This window comes from Oryctolagus cuniculus, chromosome X (assembly GCF_051225735.1).
Source record: "Oryctolagus cuniculus isolate XC-2025 breed Fujian yellow rabbit chromosome X, ASM5122573v1, whole genome shotgun sequence".
In the NCBI taxonomy this organism is placed as follows: domain Eukaryota; kingdom Metazoa; phylum Chordata; class Mammalia; order Lagomorpha; family Leporidae; genus Oryctolagus; species Oryctolagus cuniculus.
The window spans coordinates 81,770,466-81,791,350 of record NC_142888.1 but is presented as its reverse complement, the minus strand read 5'-3'; the positions used below and the strand labels follow the sequence as shown (position 1 = coordinate 81,791,350).

Sequence of the window (20,885 nt, the reverse complement as noted above, 5' to 3'; positions counted from 1 at the left end):
AAATCATACAGTATGTAACATTTTGGAATTGGCCTTGTTTGTTCAGCATAGTTCCTTGCAGATTCTTCAAACTTGCTTCACATATCAGTAGTTTTCTCCTTTATATTACTGAGCAGAATTCCATAGTATGGATATACCACAATATGTTTAACCATTTACCTGTTGAAGGACTTGTGGGATGATTCCAGTTTTGACTGTTGCAAATAAAACTGCTGTAAACATTCATGTACAGGCTTTTGTATGAATGTAAATTTTCATTTCTCTGGGTTAAATGCTGAGTGATAAAATTGTCGAGTTGTATAGTAATTGCATATTTAATTTTGTAGGGATTGTCCTACTGTTTTCCAGGGTGGCTATAAAATTTACATTCTCACTATCAAAGTACTGGTGGTTCAGTTATTCCACATCCTCCTGAGTATTTGGTGTTTTCACTACCGTTTATTTTATCCATTCTTGCTAATTTCTAGTGACATATATATCATTATAGTTTTAATTTGCATTCCCCTGTTGTTTAAAGACATTACAAATCTTTTCATGTGTTTAGTTTACATCTGTATTTCCTCCTCTTCAATGAAATGTTTTTTATGTTCATTTCCTAATTGAATTTTTCCTACTGTTCAGATTTTTAGAATTATTTTCATGTTCTCTAAGTAAATATTTTGTTAGTTATGTGGGTTGCAAATATTTTCTTTCTACCTATACCTTTTCTTTTCATAGTTCTGTATGGTCTTTATTTTTTAAGGTTTATTTTTTTTTCATCCACTTGAAAGTGGGAGAGAGAGATCTTCCATCTACTGGTTCACTCTCCAAATGCACACAAAAGTCAAGGTTGGGTCAGGCAGGCTGAAGCTAAGAGGCCAGAACTCCATCCAGGTCTCCCACAAGGGTGGCAGGAACCCAAGTACTTGGACCATCACCTACTGCTTCCCGGGTTCTGCATTAGCAAGGAGTTGGAATTAGGAGCAGAGCCAAGATCAAACCCATGAACTTCAATATGAATGTAGCATCCCAACTGATAGCTTAACTGTTAGAACAAATGTTTGCCCCCATAACACATTTTTAAGTTAATTTTTGTGTAAGACAAGAGATTTAGATAGAATTGCTTTCATTTTGTTCAAGAATCCAACTGGTGCCCATACGGGATGCTTGCACTGCAGGCGGCAGTCCTAGCCGCTATGCCACAGAACCAGCCCCTCCAAATTGACTTTTTTAGAACTTGCAAACAACCCAAGCTTTCAACAACCTAAGAAGTATTTATCCAAGAAAACTGGTTGAAGAATATAAGAACACTAAGTTTTCTGGTGCTTTAACTTCCCATATTTCCTTTCTCCATCTCTTCAGCTCTACAGTACCCTTGAAAACCAAGTCTCACAACTATAAAATCTGTGAAAAATAGCAACCTAATAGCCATTAGAGGACACATTTGGGAGTTTGAAGCTACTCAAAATGTTCAATTCCAAGAAAATTGTCAGTCTTTAGTTTGTGTGGTAGCTTCCTAGAAACTCCTACTTGCAGGTTCTTTATCTGATCTGTATCAGAGCACATTTACTGTAAATAAACAGCATTTTGGGGGGGCATTAATCAACTGTTGCAATTGCTTAAAAATCAAAGCTGCCTAAAGTGGGCTTAGCAATTGAGGGAAATGAAACTGCCTATAACCTTAAAAGGGAATGTTGTAGACCTAGGTGTCCTTGGGTTAAAACAAAAAACAAAAAACAAAAAACTCTGACATATTCCTGGGAATCTAGAAGGAACATGTTCAGGGCTGCGTATTTTCTCAGAAAAGACCTGAGAAAGCCCTAATCTCTCACCTCTGACTGAGCCTGTGGCCCTCTGCAGGCATCAAGTAAGGGTTAAGGTAGAACAGTAAATTGCCTGATAGAGCACTGAAACACATGCACAGAGCACTTCAGCAAAGAGAGATTTATCAGCTCAAGACATTTAAAGAAACTGAACAAAATGATCCTTTTCATTCAAAATTGCCATTATCAATAGTGAAGGAGAAATTAAGACATTCCCAAATAAATAAAGACATTAACTGCTATGAGATCTGTCCTATAAGAAACAAAGAAAATACCAGGGGATGGTGTTGTGATATAGTGGGTTAAGCCATTGCTTTCAATGCTGGCATCCCATATCTGAATCCCGGTTCAATTCCCAGCTGCTTACCTTCCAATCTAGCTTCCTGCTAATGAACCTGGGAAGGCAATGGAAGGTGGCTCAAGTGCTTGGTCCCCTGAATCCACATGAGAGACCCCAGTGGAATTCTAGACCCTTGGCTTTAGCTTGCCCCAAACCTGGCTGTCGTGGGCATTTGGGGAGTGAACCAACAGATGGGAAATTTCACTCTGTGTATTTCCCTCTCTGTTGCTCTGGCTTTCAAATAAATAAATCTTAAAAATTATAAGAACACCAGTAAACATATGGATATCATATGGGTGCCAGTTCCTGTCCAGGCTGCTCCCCTTCTGATACAGCTCTTGGTTTATGGCCCAGGAAAGTAGTGGAAGGTAGCCCAAAGGGCTTGGGCCCCCACACCCATGTGACAGACCCTGTAGAGGCTCCTGGCTCCTGGCTCCTAGCTTCGGATCAGCCCAGCTCCACTGATTGTGGTCATTTGGGGAGTGAACCAGCAGATGAAAGAAAGACCTTTGTCTGTTTCTCCCTCTCTCTGTGTGTAACTCTGGCTCTCAAATAAAAAAAATACAATCTTATTCTAAAAGAAGACTCCACATATAAATAAGATCATGCAATATTTGTTTTTCTGTGTCTGGCTTACTTCAAAAGACAACTGAATGAGATAGTAATTATAAAAATGTGTTAATGGACTTATGTATAAAAACATCATTTATATACAAAAAAAAGAGAAAGGAAGGAACAGAGCTATACTATAGTAAATTTTTATACAATTTAGATCAAAATGTTATTAATCTAAAATTGATTTTAATCCTCAGCACAACTACTAGAAAATAACCCCAAATAAAATTAGTTAAAAAAAGAGGGGGATTAAAATGGCACACTAGAAAATCTTTGCTTAACACATAAAAAGCAAACATCGAGTCATGAGGGAACAAAAACAGACATAAGACATAAAGAAAATAGAAAAATGTCAGATTAATTTCTACCTTCCCAGTAATTACATTAAGCATCATGGATAAAACACTCAAATTTAAATGACAGAGATTTGCAGAACGGAATTAGGAAAAATACAATCAAACCCTATGCTCTCTTAAAGACTTTCAAAGACTAGATATATTGAAAGTAAATGATGCAAAAATATTTACCACACAATCAGTAACTAAATGAGAACTAGAATGGCTATACTAATATCGGAAGAAAAATTGACTTTAAGAAAAAATACTATTGAAGGTGAAGAACATTTTATGACCACAAGGTCAATACATTGAGAAGACATAGTTATAAATACATGTGCACTTTAACAACAGAGTATCAAAATACAGGAAACAAAAACTGATGGAACTGAAGGGAAATATACAATTCAACTATAGCAGCTGAAGACCTTAATACCTCACCTTCAAAAATGGATAGAACAACTAGGCAGAAGACAATCAAGTAAACAGGGCATGTAAGCAACACTGTAGTTTTATAAATATATATAAACATATGCATATATATATATAAAACTGTACACAACAGAATACACATTCTTTTCAAGTGCCCATGGAACATTTCCAGTATAGATAATACACTAGGCCATAAAACAAGTTTCAATAAATTTAAAATGATTGACAACTATACAAAGTATATCCTTTGACTACTGTGGAATTAAATTAGAAAGCAATAATACAAAGATATTTGGGAAATTCATAATAATGTGTACATTACAGAACAACTGCTGACTAACCAGTGAGTCAAGGAAGACATACTAAGAGAAATTAGAAAATACTTTGCGATAAAGAAAAATCATATCATAATATACCAAAACCTCCAGGATACAGCTAAGGCAGTTCTCAGAAGGAAATATTCTGAATATTCTAACTCAAAGAAACACAGAGATTAGTGGTTGCAAGGTGTTGTATAGATGGGGAAGGGGCAGAAACTGCTAACAAGTGTGGGGTTTCTTCTGCGAATGATCAATATATTCTAAAATTGGGGGCATGGATTTGGCACAGTGGTTAAGATGCCACACTTGGACACCTACATCCCATATCAAAGAGCCTGTGTTTGAGTTTTGGCTCCATTCCTGATTCCAGCATTCCTGCTAATGCACACCCTTGAAGGCAGCAGGTGATGGTTCCAATAGTTGGGTCCCTGCCACCCATGAGAGAGAGCAGGGTTGAATTCCCAACTCCTGGCTTCAGCAACTCAGACCTAGCTGTTGCAGTCATTTGAGAAGATAGAAGATCTCTCTTTCTTCCTCTCCCTGTCTCTATCACTCTGCCATTTCAAATAAACATATTGTGACTATTGGTGAATTCCATAAGTCAAACTTTCATATAATGAATTTCCATTGTATTAAAAAAAAAGCACTAGAATAAGAGTCAGGAGACCTAGATTTTAGGTCTAGCTTTACCATTTTACTTCCCTCTTTCAGGACCTTTGCATCTATCTTTGAAATTGAGGAAGAAGTGAACTATAAAATTGTTAATGTTCCTTCTTGTTTTTTTTGTTTGTTTGTTTGGTTTTTTTTTTTTTTGTAATTACCCCCAAGCAAGAGAAATGAGACAGACATGGCCAAATTACTGAACTCATTGAACATTTTTCAGGTGGTACAAAAGGGTCCTTTAAAAATATGGAGGCCACTTAATTCTACCACATTGACCCACTGAGGTTTAGCATTCAACCCTACTCTTAACTGTGCAAAAGACACTGCAGTCTAATTAGTTGGTTTGTAGAAATAATTATTTGGAAACATTATTTCAGACTTTACCTCATAGGAAGAGGGAATAGAATCATAAGACTCCATTTGCAGCTGTTCTGACTAGGGACGGGTAGAGATACAGGCCATGGAGAGAATCCATAGGACTTGGCTTACATATGACCTTTTGAACTTCTGTACCTCTATCAGTTTATTTTGTATTCAAAATTTATTTTCTTGTATGGGTAGAAAATGTTCAGGAAAAAGAATTATCTCAGCATTCTGCTTTTGTTGATTGATATGTAGAAATACAGAAATACACATATTGCTTAACAATACAAATAATTTGCACCTGAAATTCATTTGCTTAGTCCCTTGGAGCCCTACAGAACAAAATGTTTGTAACAAATACAGCTGTGCTGGCGATACTTTTGCATTAGAGAAAACAAAAAAGTTGGTCTCTGGTCCAAGGAGCTTATAGGCCAAAGGAAGTCAGGGAGGAGTTTAGAGAAACCTGGCTTCTAGTTTGCGTTTGCTATTTCCCAAATGTACTTGTGTGATGGCGTGACTTTGTTCTGACAACATTTTTTGAAAGCTGCAATGCCTTTTCTCTTTAACCAGGCATGAAAAGCCTACCCAGCCTTCAAGACTCCACTTAAATGTTACTTTTGTGAAAGGTTTTCCCCATCTCCCACCCTCCTTTGTCTCTTTCCTAGCTCCTTATCATTACACTACCCAAATCCACTTATATTAGAGCTAGTAGTGCCTGTGACTTAAGGGTCAGTACTCTGCTTTACTCATCAAACTACTTCACCAGGCGCTTACGGGAGGATAAAAGAAGACTAGTAACAGAGGAAAATGCATATTTAAATAATGTTATATATTCACATAATATAGAAAATGTGTTTTCCTTTAATCTCCAAGACAATTTTGCAGGTAAAATGGTCCTGAATTTAAAGTCATGGATGAAATCACTAATCTGTGTGTGTGTGTGTGTGTGGAGGGGATTAAAGCAAACAGCAGAGTTCTCTTTTGTAGGCTTTTTGAACATCTTTAATATAGTATTTTCTTCACAGAAGGTCCTCAGTAAGTTTTTGTTGAATCATACTTGGGCAGATCTCTCTGCACCTTTTTTCTCATCTGTTAAATGGGAATAGTATCTGTCCTATCCCTTTCACAGGGATACCACAAGGGCAAATGTGAAAATGACTATGTAAAAGAATAAAACAGAATGGAAATGCAAAATGTTGTTTTCATTAACTATCCAAGGATTTACTTTGCATCCATATTGCAGCACTTGAGTATGCGGACTTTGGCTAACCCCATTGCAGCTGCATTAAAGAGGATTCTCCATGAGCTGCTTAAGAGGAGAAGCCAAGAGGCTGATTACAGCTTAGGGCCCCATCACAGCCATCAAACATTACCAAAGGGATGCTGGGACTTCAAGTTTGTTTCCAATTGCGCAGGAGGAAAGTTGTGGCCTCAGCCACCTGCTTCCTGCCTCTACCACGACTCACACCTTTCAGGCCCACTTGGATGGAAATTTAGATGAGATCTGCTCAGGCCTGCTGCCCAGGTACCCTGATGATGCTAAAGCTCAGGTAGTTGTATGAAAGGAGGAACATGAAAGTGGGACTTGAGACACAGGGAGATTGGGTCAAGGTCATAAGACACTTTTTAGCTTATGCAAAAGAACTAGTTCAATCTCCATCACAGATGATGTAACCATTGAGGCTATTGCCTCCTGATAAGACACACTGAGAAGGACACAACATAATTCCTATGATATTCCTGTGCCAAATGCATAATCTGAATTTAATCACAAGGAACCATCCAACAAGCCCAAACTAAAGACATTTCACCAAATAACTTCATTTGTACAATATACTGTATTGGAAGATAAACAAAGTCTCAAGAAAATATCCAGATTAAAAAAGTCAAAAGGGAACATGATAACTCAATACAATGTTGCGTTATAGACTGAATCCCAGGCCAGAAAAAGAACATTATTAAAGAAATTAATAAAGATTGAATATGGACTCTAGAGTATATAGCAGATTTATGTCAGTGTTAAATTTCTTGATTTTAATAATTGCTCTATGGTAATTAAGATAATGTCCTTGTTCTTAAGAAATACACACTGAAGTATTCAGGAGTAGAAGGGTTCAAAAAATAGTAAAATGTAATGTATACACTACATTGAAATGTTTATTTTAAATGAATTCAAAGATGTTTGTTCTGGTGCCAAAAAATGCTGAAAATCAAAGGGGGTCTTCAAAAAGTACATGGAAATGCATATTATGAAAAACTATGCATTTCAACATTTTTTTGAAACAAAATGAACTGGTATTTTTAAAATGATTTATATCATTTTGAAAAACATAGATACAGAAAGAGAAGGAGGGAGAGAGAGAGAGATCTTCCATCCACTGGTTCACTCCCCAGATGGCCGCATTTGCTGGGGCTGTACCAGGCCCAAACCAGGAACAAAGAGCTCCTTCTGAGTCTCCCATGTTGGTACAGAAGCCCAAGCTCTTGGGCCATCTTCTGCTGCTTTCCCAGTCTCATTAGCAGGATCAGAAGTAGAGCAGCTGGGACTTGAACCACATTCATATGGGATGCTGGCACCGCAAGCAGAGGCTTAACCTTCTACACCACATCACCAGCCCCAATAAACTAATCTTTCAGTTCCGTTTTCCACTAATTTTTGAAGTACTCTCATATATGTATCTATGTATGTGTATATATGTGAGGGGTTTAGAAAATGCTCATGAAAAATCTGTATCCTGACGATCTATGCATGGATTTCAAAATTGTTTTGCACCTAAATAAACTTATTTGTTAATTTTATTTTTTCACAAACTTTTTGAGATGTGTGTGTATACACCAAAAATAAATGGAGCAAAATATAAACAACTGATGAATCTATGTAAAGGACAAACAATAGCTAATTATTTTTGTAACTCTTCTTCTGTAAGTTTGACATGATATAAAATTAAAAAGCTTTGAAAATAGTGAACATTGTACTAAAATCTAAATGTTTATTTTATTTAAAAGTTTGCTCTAGATATATACTTTATTTCTTAGTGTTTATTTGATTGTCTTAAAAAGAGTAATTTTAAAAATAAATTGGTACACTGACAATGCACACTTAAGAAAACAGTGATCTCTTACAATATGGTCTCCTGTGAACTTGTTCAAGTCCTTCAATGGTTAAAATCTGTTTTAGAATTGAGTCGAATAACAAGCAAAAAAAGCTACAAGTCCACAACAACCTGTAAGCTCAATCAAGAGAAGCTGTTTAGCAATGCCAACACTTGCCTTAATGGGCTTAGGGATGATGGATCCTTAACCAAAGTGAACTGGAAAGCTTAATGACTCAAATGTGCAGACCAAATGCCCCTGCTGCCTCCAGCACTTTGGGGAAAATACTGATAGTAGATGCTGGAGTAAGTCAAGTTTCCCAGAAGGAAAAGCAGAACACAAAAGCATGGGGCAAAGGTATAGTAAGACGTAATGTGGAATAGGTGATTCTGTGACCACGGGAACAACAGAGGGTGGTTCTTGTCATACTGAAATGTTCATATTAAAAGGTTTTGTTTCTAGCAAAGAATAACTGAAAGCTTACTATTGTACAAACAATTTTCATTCATTTTACAATCTCTGGTAGCATTGTATACACAGATTGTTTAGCAAACCCTTCTTTGGGGAAACCAAATAGCTCAGTGGGACAATCCTGAATTTCTGGTCAAAAGCAATAATACAAGTTAAATGGGTCACTAAAGAAATGGAACAGGCCTTAGAAATGACCAGGTAGGCAATGGCCAGATAGACTGGGAAATTAAAAGCCTGATATAGAGAAAAGGAAATGAAAATGGATGTCAGGCAGCACTATACACTTAAATGTTAATGATTGATATTCTGTGAAAGGGAAAACAACAACCTTGATTTATTGTATTTGCCAGTTTCCATGATGTAAATATTCTCATCATGGCAGAGTTCAAGTTAGCAATACGATGTTGTTGAACACAGATATGGGAAGCAGTGTACACAATCAGCTCTCTCAAGGTAGTGTAAACTGACTCCAGGATACCACTGGCATTGAGTACTATTCCTATAGTTAGGTTATCATGGTAAGTAACAATCTTTCGGGGTCTCAGTTTCCTCATCTGTGAAATTTCAACAACATAAGATTATTGAGAATCAAATGGAACTAGTTTATCACCATCTAAGATGGCTTCTAGTTCTGACCATCCATAGTTCCGTGTGGAGTTAGATTAGTGGCTTTTTGCCTTTTTCATTCTCACATCAAGTGCTATGAGCAGGGAGAAGTCAAGAGAATCATAGAGCAAGCTACTCCACAGTGTGGTATTCAGAGGGAAACCACATCGCACTGCCACAGGTAAAAGATTGAAGGCAGTGAGTTCTTCAGATTTTCTACACAGGAGGGATTTCTATGTGGGAACCTGATCGGTAAGTGAAGCTAGAGAATTCAAATTTCAATTATTTTAATGATTTATTTGCCTGTGATAGCTTAAGGCATATACATGGTGCCTAAGGCCAATATAGTGTGTATGTGGCCCATTTTCCTATGCTGCACCAGAATTTGCCTGGTAATGAAGAGCACAGAATGAGATAAGAGTGTATTCATTCCTTGGTATCCAGCAATTCTAAAAGGAGTAACTCAGTGCAGTTTTGAAACTGCCATCTGTATGTTGCTTCCATTGACTGCTGTCTGATGACATAAGTTGCCCTCAATATCTCCTGTGCTTTGTCTCTGAACTGGGGAGACCCATGTGCAACCTAATTCCTAAGACATGATTTGGTAACAACATTAGCTCAGAATGGGTACTTGGGACCTCTGTACCTTCTCCTTTTGGAAGATGTACAAGAGTATAACTGGAAATAAATAATAGGAGTCAGAGGAATAAATGAAAGTGCCTAGAAGTTTGGTCCCTGGTGGGCTTCCCAGGAACTTAAGCTGGTGGAACCAGTTAAGGGAAATTCTGGCCTTAATGTACTGTTGAAGTAGAATAGAAGAGAAAATCTTCACCCAGCCATTCAAGAAATTTTGAGTGCAAGGGAGTTTAGTAAGGTATAAGAGACATAATACCTTGTGCTTCCGGAGGCTGCCAGGACTGGTGGGCGTAGAGATGGGAGACTGCTTAGACTTGGGGGTAGAAAGCTGGCTGCTGGAGGTTCCGTTTGCTAGCCCAAGGCAAGAGAAAAGGAAGGGATAAAAATCAACAGCATACAAAGGAGCAAGTTATCCTTCCCCTCTGAAGACACTAAGAACATTCAAACAAGGTACACAGACAACCAAGCGATTTGATGAGCAGAACAAAGGTGAAAAGAAACACATTCCTCAAAAGGGCAAGAACTGCAATCCTCAGTTAATTAGATCCTGCCTCAGTGCAGTGCAATGTCCTCCCGCTTGTTCCCTGAGTGCTTCCCAATCACTGGGGTCTGTTTCTTTTCAAATCTTTCTCATATGCATGCCCAGGTTTGACCTTAATATCTCTTGGAGGTAGTCTGAGAAAGTATTCCTTGGCTTTAGTTTCATAGAGGAAAAAAGTGAGGCACAGACAGGTTATGTGCCTTACATACAGGGGAAGAAATAAAGTTGATTTGGTAGCTGACAGGGTAAATGCAGGACAGCCCCACTGTCAATCTTCTGCCCTCCCATTTCCTGCTTATCCTTACCTATCCTGGGTGAAAAGAACAGAGGGCAAAAAAGAGAAAGCAGACTAGTCAGGAAGAGGAATGAAAAAGAAAGTGGAGGAGAAACAAAAAAGCTTGAACAGAAAAATGGATAGAAGAGAAACTCAAAGAAAGAGAGGAAGGGATCAGAAATGGAAGAGAGAACAGACAAAGAAGATGAGGAAGAGGTTAGAAGAGAAGAATGAGGCAGCTAAGACAGGGAAAGAGGCATAAAGACACAGAGTGATAGATGCTAGTGGTCAGATTGTAGGTGCATCTCTTGTTTTTTAGCAAATAAAATGCTGAAAAGGAGATGGTTTAATTTTTAACATGTTCATATTCCATTTCTCTTTCAAATTGTTTTATATCCCCTTGCTAAAGAACTTTTTAATACCTAATCATGAAACAAGAAATGTGGTTCATGTTCAAACATCTCATGCCAAAGTATTTTTTTTAGTCTTAGGACCTCCATTGTTAAACAGAGGTATTTTGAAATGTGCTTTAAAACCAAAAGAAAATACCCCAAGGGTGTGTAGAGAGGGAGGGAAACGGTTGGCTCATGGTGGGGGTAGAGAAAGAATATAAATACAAAATTGAAAAAGTTAAGCAGAAAGATAGTCTGAGAGTGTTGTATGTAATCCCAGAGTAAAGCTTAAACCACTGTATCATGAATATTTCCTGAGGGTATAACTCCTGCACCACTTATAGTAATGTTTCCCTAGGTTCTGAGACTTGCACAATTATCTCCAGAGATGGACGACACAGCCATATGGTGGTTTGCTGAGTTTATTCATGTGCAAGTGTGTTGAAAAATGGGCACTTAGCCATCCACTATCAGACTTTAGCTGTGTATTCACCCATCTCTCACCCATTCATTGAGAAACGTGCCTCCCTGCCACTCAAACAGTTAGTAGCTAAAGAACACGACTATGAGCCAGGCAAAGTATTAGATATTGGGGTTTCAGAGATGAGTATGTTACTTCCTGTGGGAAAGCAGGCAAGAACAGTGTAGAATAAATGCCAAGACAGAACTATGAGCAGGAAATATTGCAGCCTAGACTTTGGAATCAGGGGACTGGGAGACAAACACCAAGAGGTAACACTTGAGAAATCTTGAAAGATGAATCTGGAGTATTAAAGTCTATAGAGAACAAAGTAGATTAATAGTGGCCAGGGGCTGGGGTGGAAGAGGAACCGGGGGAAATGGAAAATGTCTGCTAATGGATGTGAGATGTCCATGGGGAAGCAAAGCTAATTCTGGCATTAAATCATGGTAATTGTTGCACAACTCTGTGGCTAAAATAAAAATGACTGAATTGTACATTTTAAATTGGTGAATTGTATATTATATGAATTGTATATTATATGAATTGTATCTTAATAAAGCTGTTAAGAAAAAAAATGAGGGGCTGGCGCTGTGGAGCAGTAGTTTAAAGCCCTGTCCTGAAGCACCAGCATCCCATATGGGAATTGGTTCTAGTCCCAGCTTCCCCTCTTCCGATCTAGCTCTTTGCTATGGTCTGGGATAGTAGTTGAAGATGGCCCAAGTCCTTGGGCCCCTGCACCCGTATGAGAGACCTGGAAGAAGCTCCTGGCTCCTGGCTTCGAATTGGCGCAGCGCCAGCTGTTGCGGCAATCTGGGAAGTGAACCAGCAGGTGGAAGACCTCTCTCTCTGTCTCTACCTCTCTCTGTAACTCTGTCTTTCAAATAAAATTAAATAAGTCTTTAAAAAATAAAAAAAAATGAAAAAAATGATCAGAGTTGGAGAGAAGATAGCAAGGGCAGAGCTGGAGAGAGGAAAGCTAGGAATTCAAGTTTCACCAGCAGGGGGAGAAAAGTGAAGGTTGTTTACAGAACTACAAGTAGCTCAGAATGGCTCAAGCTGAGTTCAAAGAGATGAAGCTGGAGACAGAAGATAAGGGTCAGATCCTCGTGACCTTTCTGAGGCGTATGAAGAAGTGTGACTTTCATTTCTGGAGGGAACATAGAAAGATTATAAATTGCAAGCAATAGGATCAAATTTTGCACGTTAAAAATGACACTCCTGATGCTGTAATGAGACTGAGGTCAGGTGGAGGAAGGGTAGAAACAAAGAACTTGGTTAGAAGACATAGTTTTAGTCCAGGTGAGGTGTGTTAATGCTTCGACTAAGGCAATGGGGACAGAGAGCAGGAATACAGTGTAGATAAGGACCTAGAGGCCAAATACACTTACAGTTATATATGTTTATGTTTACGTATCATATAAGCCACCCATAGAAGAACGTGACTTGTACAAAACAGCACAAAGAATGTGGGAGCTAGATTTTGCCTATGCACTGAGCATTCCCATGAATCCAAAATGCAGTTTAGGAAAGGGAAGAGTCTGTGGAGCCACAATTGGGCAAAGCAGTCAACTACATTTTTAAGAATGAAGGATCTGGCCGGCGCCGTGGCTCACTAGGCTAATCCTCTGCCTTGCGGCGCCGGCACACCGGGTTCTAGTCCCAGTCGGGGCGCCGGATTCTGTCCCTGTTGCCCCTCTTCCAGGACAGCTCTCTGCTGTTGTCCGGGACTGCAGTGGAGGATGGCCCAAGTGAGACCAGGAGAAGCACCTGGCTCCTGGCTTCAGATTGGCGCGATGCGCTGGCTGCAGCGCGCCGGCCGCGGCGGCCATTGGAGGGTGAACCAACGGCAAAAAGGAAGACCTTTCTCTCTGTCTCTCTCACTGTCCACTCTGCCTGTCAAAAAAAAAAAAAAAAAAAAAGAAAAAAGAATGAAGGATCTAATAGTGGAAAGAATTAATGGACCAGCTACAGTGCCTGAGCACTTCCCCAGTGAGACCTGTCCCCTAGCATTTAAGATGAGGAGCAGATCTTTGAGAATTACAGGAGTTATCACAAGGAAAATATTCTAAAATGGCCCTCACCTCGCTTGAGGTCTAATGGATGTAAGCAGCACCAGGTAAGTTGATTTTAAAAAAAAGTTTTTTTATTTGAAAGAGTGACAGAGAGAAATACACACACACACACACACACACATACACACATGCACAGAGAGAGAGAGACAGAGAGAGAGAGGTCTTCCATGTGCTGATTTACAGCCCCTTCCCAAAAATGGCTGCAATAGCAGGTCTGGGTCAGGCCGAAGCTGGGAGCCTGGAACTCTGCCTGGATCTACCACGTGGATGGCAGGGACTCAATTACTTGGGCCATCTTATGCTGCTTTCCCAAGCATATCAGGAAGGATCTGGATAGGAATCAGAATAGCTGGAACTTGAACTAGCACTCAGATATGTGATGCTGGCATCCCAAAGGACTGCTTAACCCACGATGCAACAACTAAGACCCCCACCCCCAGGTAAGTTCCAGTTTGGCAATTTGTTCCACATGACCCCTGGATCCTTCACAGATCCTAGTTTGCCAGCATTTGTTAGCTATTCAACAAAGGGATAACTACTGTACTCCCAACTGCCTTTTAAACCTACATATTTATTTAACTGAGAACGAGCCCATTGGCCTTCCAAAAACACAGAAAATTGCCAACCACAGGCATGTCTACACATGAGTCAGTTTCACCTCCTGGCTAGGGATCTGGACATATATGCTTTTTCTGCAACTTCCTATTCTTTTCTCAGTATCCTGTGGAACATTTCACCCGAGATCTTTAGGGATACTTAATGCATATATGTCTTTTTATATATTCTTTGTATATGTGCATACATTTATATGTGTTCCTCATGCTCTTCCTCCAATCAATCTTAAGCTATCTATAAATAAGAGACTTTGTTTGTTGTCCAAATTCAATAAGCATCTTGAAAATTATTTTTTAAATAATTTAACTACCACTGCATTGTTTCCAGAGTTCCTTCATGGAATGAAATCCACAGATGAATGTGGAGAAATGAGAAAATGTAGGCATGCACAGACAAGCATGATTCCTTGCAAGTTGAAGGAGCCCTACAATTTACAAACTGGATAAAAATGTATTCACATACACACTTTATCTTTGTATGAGAAAAATATTAAAGGGTGCCATTTGCTATGAATTCTGGAGCCAATTCATACATAAATATCAAGGTTAAAAAAGTAGCAAATAATAATGCAAATAAAGTCTGATGAACTGTATGTGCTCTTGAATAGGTGAATCTATGTCAAAAGGTTGTCATATTTTAAGAGTAAATAGAAGGTACCATTTTATAGTACACATTTCCTTTATTTTTCTTTACTACATATCCTGAGCTCTCAGGTTATTTGAGAGTGCCTGGTTACCGGGGCAGGGTGGGGAGTGTCATCTGCCTCACACACTTGTCACTCTCATTTCCCTCCTCAGAATAACAACACTGTCTCACTGTTCCCACCTTTTAAATTAAAAAAAAAAATTTAAGGATGGGAAGGAGGGGGAAAGAGAGAGAGATCTCCCATTAGCCAGTTTCCCAAATGCCTGGGTCAGGCTGAAGCCAGGAGCTCAGAACTCAATCCAAGTTTCCCACAAGGATGGCAGGGATCCAAATACATGTTGCCTTCAAGGGTGCATGGCAACAGGAAGTGATAACTGGAAGCAAAGCTGGAACTTGAACCCAGGCACTCTGATATGGGATGTGGGTGTCCCAGGGGGTGTCTTAATCACTGCACCATATGCCTGGCCTAGTTCTCACCTTTTAATTATCCGCAGTCTGAATTGTCTCATCCCTTTCTTTCCTTTTGTGAAGTTCACATTTTTCCTTTTGCAGCAATGTGCTTTGAAAACTTTTTAGTCTCCTTGTCTGTCTTAGCAATCTTATCAACAAAAGTAGAATAATACTTATTGTTTCTTCAATTGCTATTTGCCTATGATGGATCTGGCATGTCTCTCTCTCTCTCTCTCTCTCTCTCTCTCTCTCACACACACACACACACACACACACACACACACACTTTATCCAGTTCAGGATAGCAAAGTAATAATTTGAACACAGGTCTCTGATTCCAAAGTTGGGTTTTCGGGTTATGTCACATGGACTTTCTTTTTAAATGAACTGCTTCTGGATTTCCTTCCTATGACAATTTTCTGCTGGGTCTAGAGAGGTGAGGGGAAGGTTGTGGCAAAGAAAAGATAAAGGAATAGGAAAAGGTAGAAGCATACACCAGAGATATCCTTCTTCAAGGCTTCTAACCTATTTGATCTGAGAAACATACACAATGTCATGAACTAGTAACAGATAGAGTAGCCATCATGCCATATAATTATCCTCATGCCACAGAGCTCCCTGGGAAGATGCTATATCTGCCCTGTCTTGTCTCTCTTCCTTCCCCAGTTGTTGCCCTTCAGGTATGCAACACAATTGCCATGCTTGGCCCTGCATAGTCATCGTTCACTGGCTGCCCTGAGTGATTATGCCTGTCTTTGCCACAGTACTCATATTTAGCTTCTTGGCTGTGTTAGCCTTTCACCACAGAAGGAAACAAGGAAGCACAAACAGGGTGACTGGCGAGGCAAGTAGGTTGGCTAATATGGATTTATAGGGATATAAATATATGGTGGGGAGAATGGGTTTTAGGGAGTTAGAAATAAAGTGGGGAGTGGATAGCTAGTTCCCAAAGAACAAAGAGAGAATCTAGTTTATTATGTGAGTAGCCAAGGACAGTGTGGGGTCATGAAGCAGGCAGAGATGGTGCTGAGCTCCAGACTGTGTATTCCTTTGCCTAGAGGCTAGACTGATCCCTGGAAACTAGGATGTAGCTGTGTATAAGTCCCATGTAAGTGGCTCCAGGTGTAGTAATTAAAGAGCTGTCTGCACAGTGAGTTAGCCAAAGCATTTGTTACTTGAGGCTACTTCAAAAAGTTCTTGGAAAATAGGATTAAAAGATAAGTATATTTTGGTGCAAAAAATTTCAAATCCATGCAGAGGCATTTGTAACTTGCATTTTCCATGAAATTTTTGGAGACCCCTCATATTTCTGGGCTCATGTTCGCATGACCAGAATGACACACAAAAAAGAAGGGCCAATTATTTGCTTTTCTTATAACTTTTAGATGGAGAGCAAACTGATTCAATGCTCATTCACTTAGCCCTGGCCTTTCTGTCCCATTCTAATCTGAGTTCTTGAGCCCAGCTCAAAATCAAACCTGTTGGTTTTGATTTGATGTCTATTTTGAAATATTTACCACTAGTCTTCTTTAAATCAACAAGGATATAGAGGTTGAGACAGGCAAGACTTGTTTAAAGGGTATAAATTCTGCTTCTCCTCAATGGGTGGTGGCTTCTGGGGATTGTTCATGAAATACATTTCTTTTATAAAAATGGTTTATTTTTTTCTTTATTTGAAAGGTAAAGCAACAGGGGTGGGGAGAGAATTTCTTCCATCCACTAATTTACTCTCCAAATGGTTGAAATGGCTGGGGCTGGGCCAGGCCGAATTCAGGAGCTTGTAACTCCATCTGGCTCTCTCATATGAGTGGCAGGGGTCCAAGTACTTGGACTGTCATCTGCTGCTTTCCCAGGTGCATTAGTGGGAAGCTAAATGGGAAGTGTAACAGCCAACATTGAAACTGGGACTCTGATATGGGATGTCATCATTACAAGCAGTGGTTTAACCTGCTATGTCACAAATTGGGCCATTGTTCACACAATCCATGTCAAAATTCCCTTAAGCTTAGACTTTTGTCATTCATTATCTGTCTTGTGTTCTCAAACTCCCTAATGCCTTGCGAAGGGAGATACCAATATACAATTCAGACACTTCATTTTTCTCACATTGAGGTGTTCTGAACTTTCCATCACTCCAGTCCAAAGATACCCCATTTTCTCTTTATATTTACAGAGTTTTTTTTTTTTTTTTCTGGAAGGCCATCCAAATGGAACCAAAGCAGTTTCAGCTTACTTCAGAACAAGACTGTGAGACAGATCCTGCAGTTTGCATACATCAATTCTAAACATCCCTTGGGTGGGGAGTCTGGATTGCCTTGGCTGATTGTTTCTGCTCAGTGGAAAATTTTTTGTGCCTCTCCCCAGGCCCATCCATTATAGAAGCAAGAGCTGAGAACCTTAAAACAGATCTTCAATGACTTGACTGTAGGGTGGGCACTCAAGCCAAATTCAATCAGAGGTTGTGAGATACTATAGCTTCAGAAGACCAAATTGGAATTCGAAATCTACTCCCTAAAATATCTTATTTAATATGCAGTTGTGATTCCTTTAAACAAGGATGGGGGGAGTGTCTTTTCTATTGTGTAACAAGTATATGTACCTAATTCTGCAATGTTTTGATACAGTTGAGTTTCCCTCAAGAAAAAAACATCTGTGTGAGGACTGATGGAAATGCCAGGATTGTTTTCTCAGGTTTAATCATGTTGTAAACATTTATTCCTATTGAAAGTGGTTCTGCTCAGAATGTGTTTCTGGTGTAGTCAGCCAGTTGTCAATATTCACTATTGGTTTTTCTGGGGCAACAACTACACTGCACTTAATCTATGGAATAAACACAGGCTTTGGAATCAGTACAAGTTTCAAATCCTGATTTAGCCATTTCCTAGATCTGTGTTCAGCTTTGTCCTAATCTAACTTCTCTGACCCTCAGTTTCCCCGTCTCTGACATTTGAATAATAATAACTCAATTGTTGCTGCTTTGATGAGTATACAACAGAGTACACATACAAAGCTTGGTGAAGTGCCTGGGTTATAGGAAGAGTTCAATAAATCATCTGTTCTATTGATATTTCCCTGCCACTACTAAAAATGACAGAAATTAAGTAACTGCAATTTATAGGAACCAGGTTAGGGAATCCCCTTTCACAAGAGATGAGACATGAACCCATCATACACACAGGCTGAGGACTAATTATTTGGCTAGCTGCTCAGGCATTAGATCACTAAAGTTCTCCTGAGGTTATAGACCATTGTTTCTGCTTTTTCCATTCTATTGATGTGCTCCCCAAAACATATCCCTTGGCCCTCTTTCCTTCTCTCTTTTAACCTTCTCAGAATTACCATGAAGAGTTGATCAATGAATTCCACATGAAACCACTAAAAGTTTTGGAGTAACACAATGACAATGGTGTTTTTCAAGAAAAGTATGGTGGCACCACACCAAATGATTAAGGGAACAGAGATTTGAAGCAAAAATATTAGGAGTCTAGAATAATCTAGGCATCAGGTGAAATAATCTAGGCATGAGGGAAAAGAAGAGACTGCTATGCAAATCATACGGGGATGCTTGACATGTTCAATATCCACAGGATATGCTGAACATGAAGGATTAAAGAGTGGGAAGCATCAAAAGTAGCACCAAGGTATTGAGCCTTGAGAGGATGATAATTCGATTGTGGACAAGGAATTGGAAGGAGGAAATGCTTTTGATTTTAACTACATTGTATTTGGCCCATATAAACAGAATTATTTTGTAGGTATTTATGGAATTGATGTCCAGAAGGAAGGTTGGGTTTGGAGATGTATAATTAAGAGTGCCCTCCCTCTACCCTCATATACAATATTCATTACCATCTCTGCTCCTTTGTTCATACTTTCCTCCTTTCCAGAAACATCCAGCTCCTTATTAGTTGATATATAACCCTTCTTCAAGTCCTAGTGCTTCCAGGAAACCTTCCCTTACTACCTTGGCTCCTGATAAATGCTCTCCCCCATGGATTCCAGTAGTTCCAAGGACACTCATTGCTTGTATCTCCCATTCATTTAGCACATAATTAAATCAATAACAATGTATTGAAGTATAGTGGCTAAAAAATAGTGTATTGTGCAGATTGCCTGCATTCAAATCTCACTTCTATCACTTACTAGTTGTGTGATTTGGGGCAGGTCACTCACCTTTTGTATGCCTCAGTTTCTTCATTTGCAAAACAGAATAGTAGTACCTACCTCATAAGATTGCTATAAAGATTAAATTAGTTAGTACATGTACAGTATTTGTAAGTTTTAAAAAGGTTCAAATCTATATGTATATTGGTTCCCCAAATAAGTCATTAATTTCTTAGTGACAGGGAATGTATCTTGAGGAAAAATCACATTTTTCTCAGAGAACCTAGCATTATTAGGTACTTCATCCAACCTCTGGATATCTAACTGTATTTAAATTCAAGTCCTTGGCTAAATCAGGCTGATAGGACTTTTATTTTAGGGAGATATCTCCATATCCCATGTACCGCAGAATACTCAATGGCCCTCACTATACTGCTTGCTCCAACCATTTCCAAAGTGGCTCTCCAATGGAAAGGGAAAAGTTGTTTTTTACAGGGTAGATCTTCCCATTAAACTGACATAAGCTGCAATTTTAGAAAGATTCAACTGGGGAAAGAGGCTAGGGAAGGTTTTGTTTTCCAACAGCTTTGTCAAGGGCATCACTTCCCCTTGGAATGACAGTAGAGGAGCTGTTAGAATGTCTAAGACAGAGAACAGGAAACAAAGGTGCTTCATTATTTGTAGCTACATTCAAAGCAGAACAAAGAAATGAACAGGACACTACTCTACCCCTTGATTTCCCACATCCCTGTATTGGAGGTGGGGGAAAAAGGAAGAAAGCAGAGAAACAGGAACCATCTGACCATCCAATATATCTTGGCATTCACCATACTGACATGCCTCATGTCAGGCTATGTTAGAAGTGAACCAATGATGTATTTTCATAAGAACTTAGCTTAGCTTAAGTATAACTATGATGCCTGGGCCTAGTCCCCAGCTGCAAAGGATGCTAAGTTAAAAAAACAACAAAAACAAAAACAAAAACAAAAAACTGATGAGCTCACTTAGTGGAGTGGAAAAGGTTCTTATCTTCATGCAAGAAAAAATTCAAATGTGAGACAGAGAGGAGTGGCAAGCACAATAGCAAGTTTTAATGGGGTAGAGCATCTGTCAGAGCAGATGGGTACCTCTCCAGAGAGAATTTGATAGTACCTGGTTTACATTTAGATGGGGGTTTCTAAGGGAATGGGTCCAGTTCTTCACACCATTTCCTCTTCCTCTCTTCTATCTTCCTGGACAAAGGATTTGCTGAATAAAAATTAGGTAAAATTTCTCCTAATATTTTACTACCTAGTGTTATGCTGAGTAGACCCCCCTGGAAATGGGAAAATGCAATCCCCTTGGGGAAAGGCTGGGACAACCTGCAGTGCTACTGGGGTATGGACAAGACTTTATAGTATAAAATACTGGACAGCTTCTAAGGTGCAGTTCTAAGGTTGTTACCTTTTTTTGAAGAAACTTTTGTTTTCAGGTGCTCATGCACACATAGATTAATTCATAGCTTCTTAAAATTTCAACTACATAACTACAGTGTAACCCTCCCCCTCTTCCTTCGCTGTCACACCTACCCAGTGACATCCAACTCCCATTGCCTACCCCTCTCTTTGCATTGCTGTTTAAATTGTGCCTCTTAAAGTTGCTCAGACTAAGGGG

General features: G+C 39.2%; 1 protein-coding gene across 6 annotated transcripts in view; it reads right to left on the bottom strand.

The window, feature by feature from the left end:
* DCX (doublecortin) overlaps nucleotides 1-20,885 on the bottom strand; it is a 133,095-nt gene that overhangs the window by 8,664 nt on the left and 103,546 nt on the right. For 5 of the 6 annotated variants that reach the window (XM_017349815.4, XM_017349813.4, XM_089324125.1 and 2 more), the window contains exon 6: nucleotides 9,933-10,027. The exons of the other annotated variant lie outside the window; for it this stretch is intronic. In XM_017349815.4, the coding sequence (XP_017205304.1) occupies nucleotides 9,933-10,027 (95 nt within the window). The remainder of the gene's footprint in view (nucleotides 1-9,932; nucleotides 10,028-20,885) is intronic. 6 annotated transcript variants of the gene reach the window in all.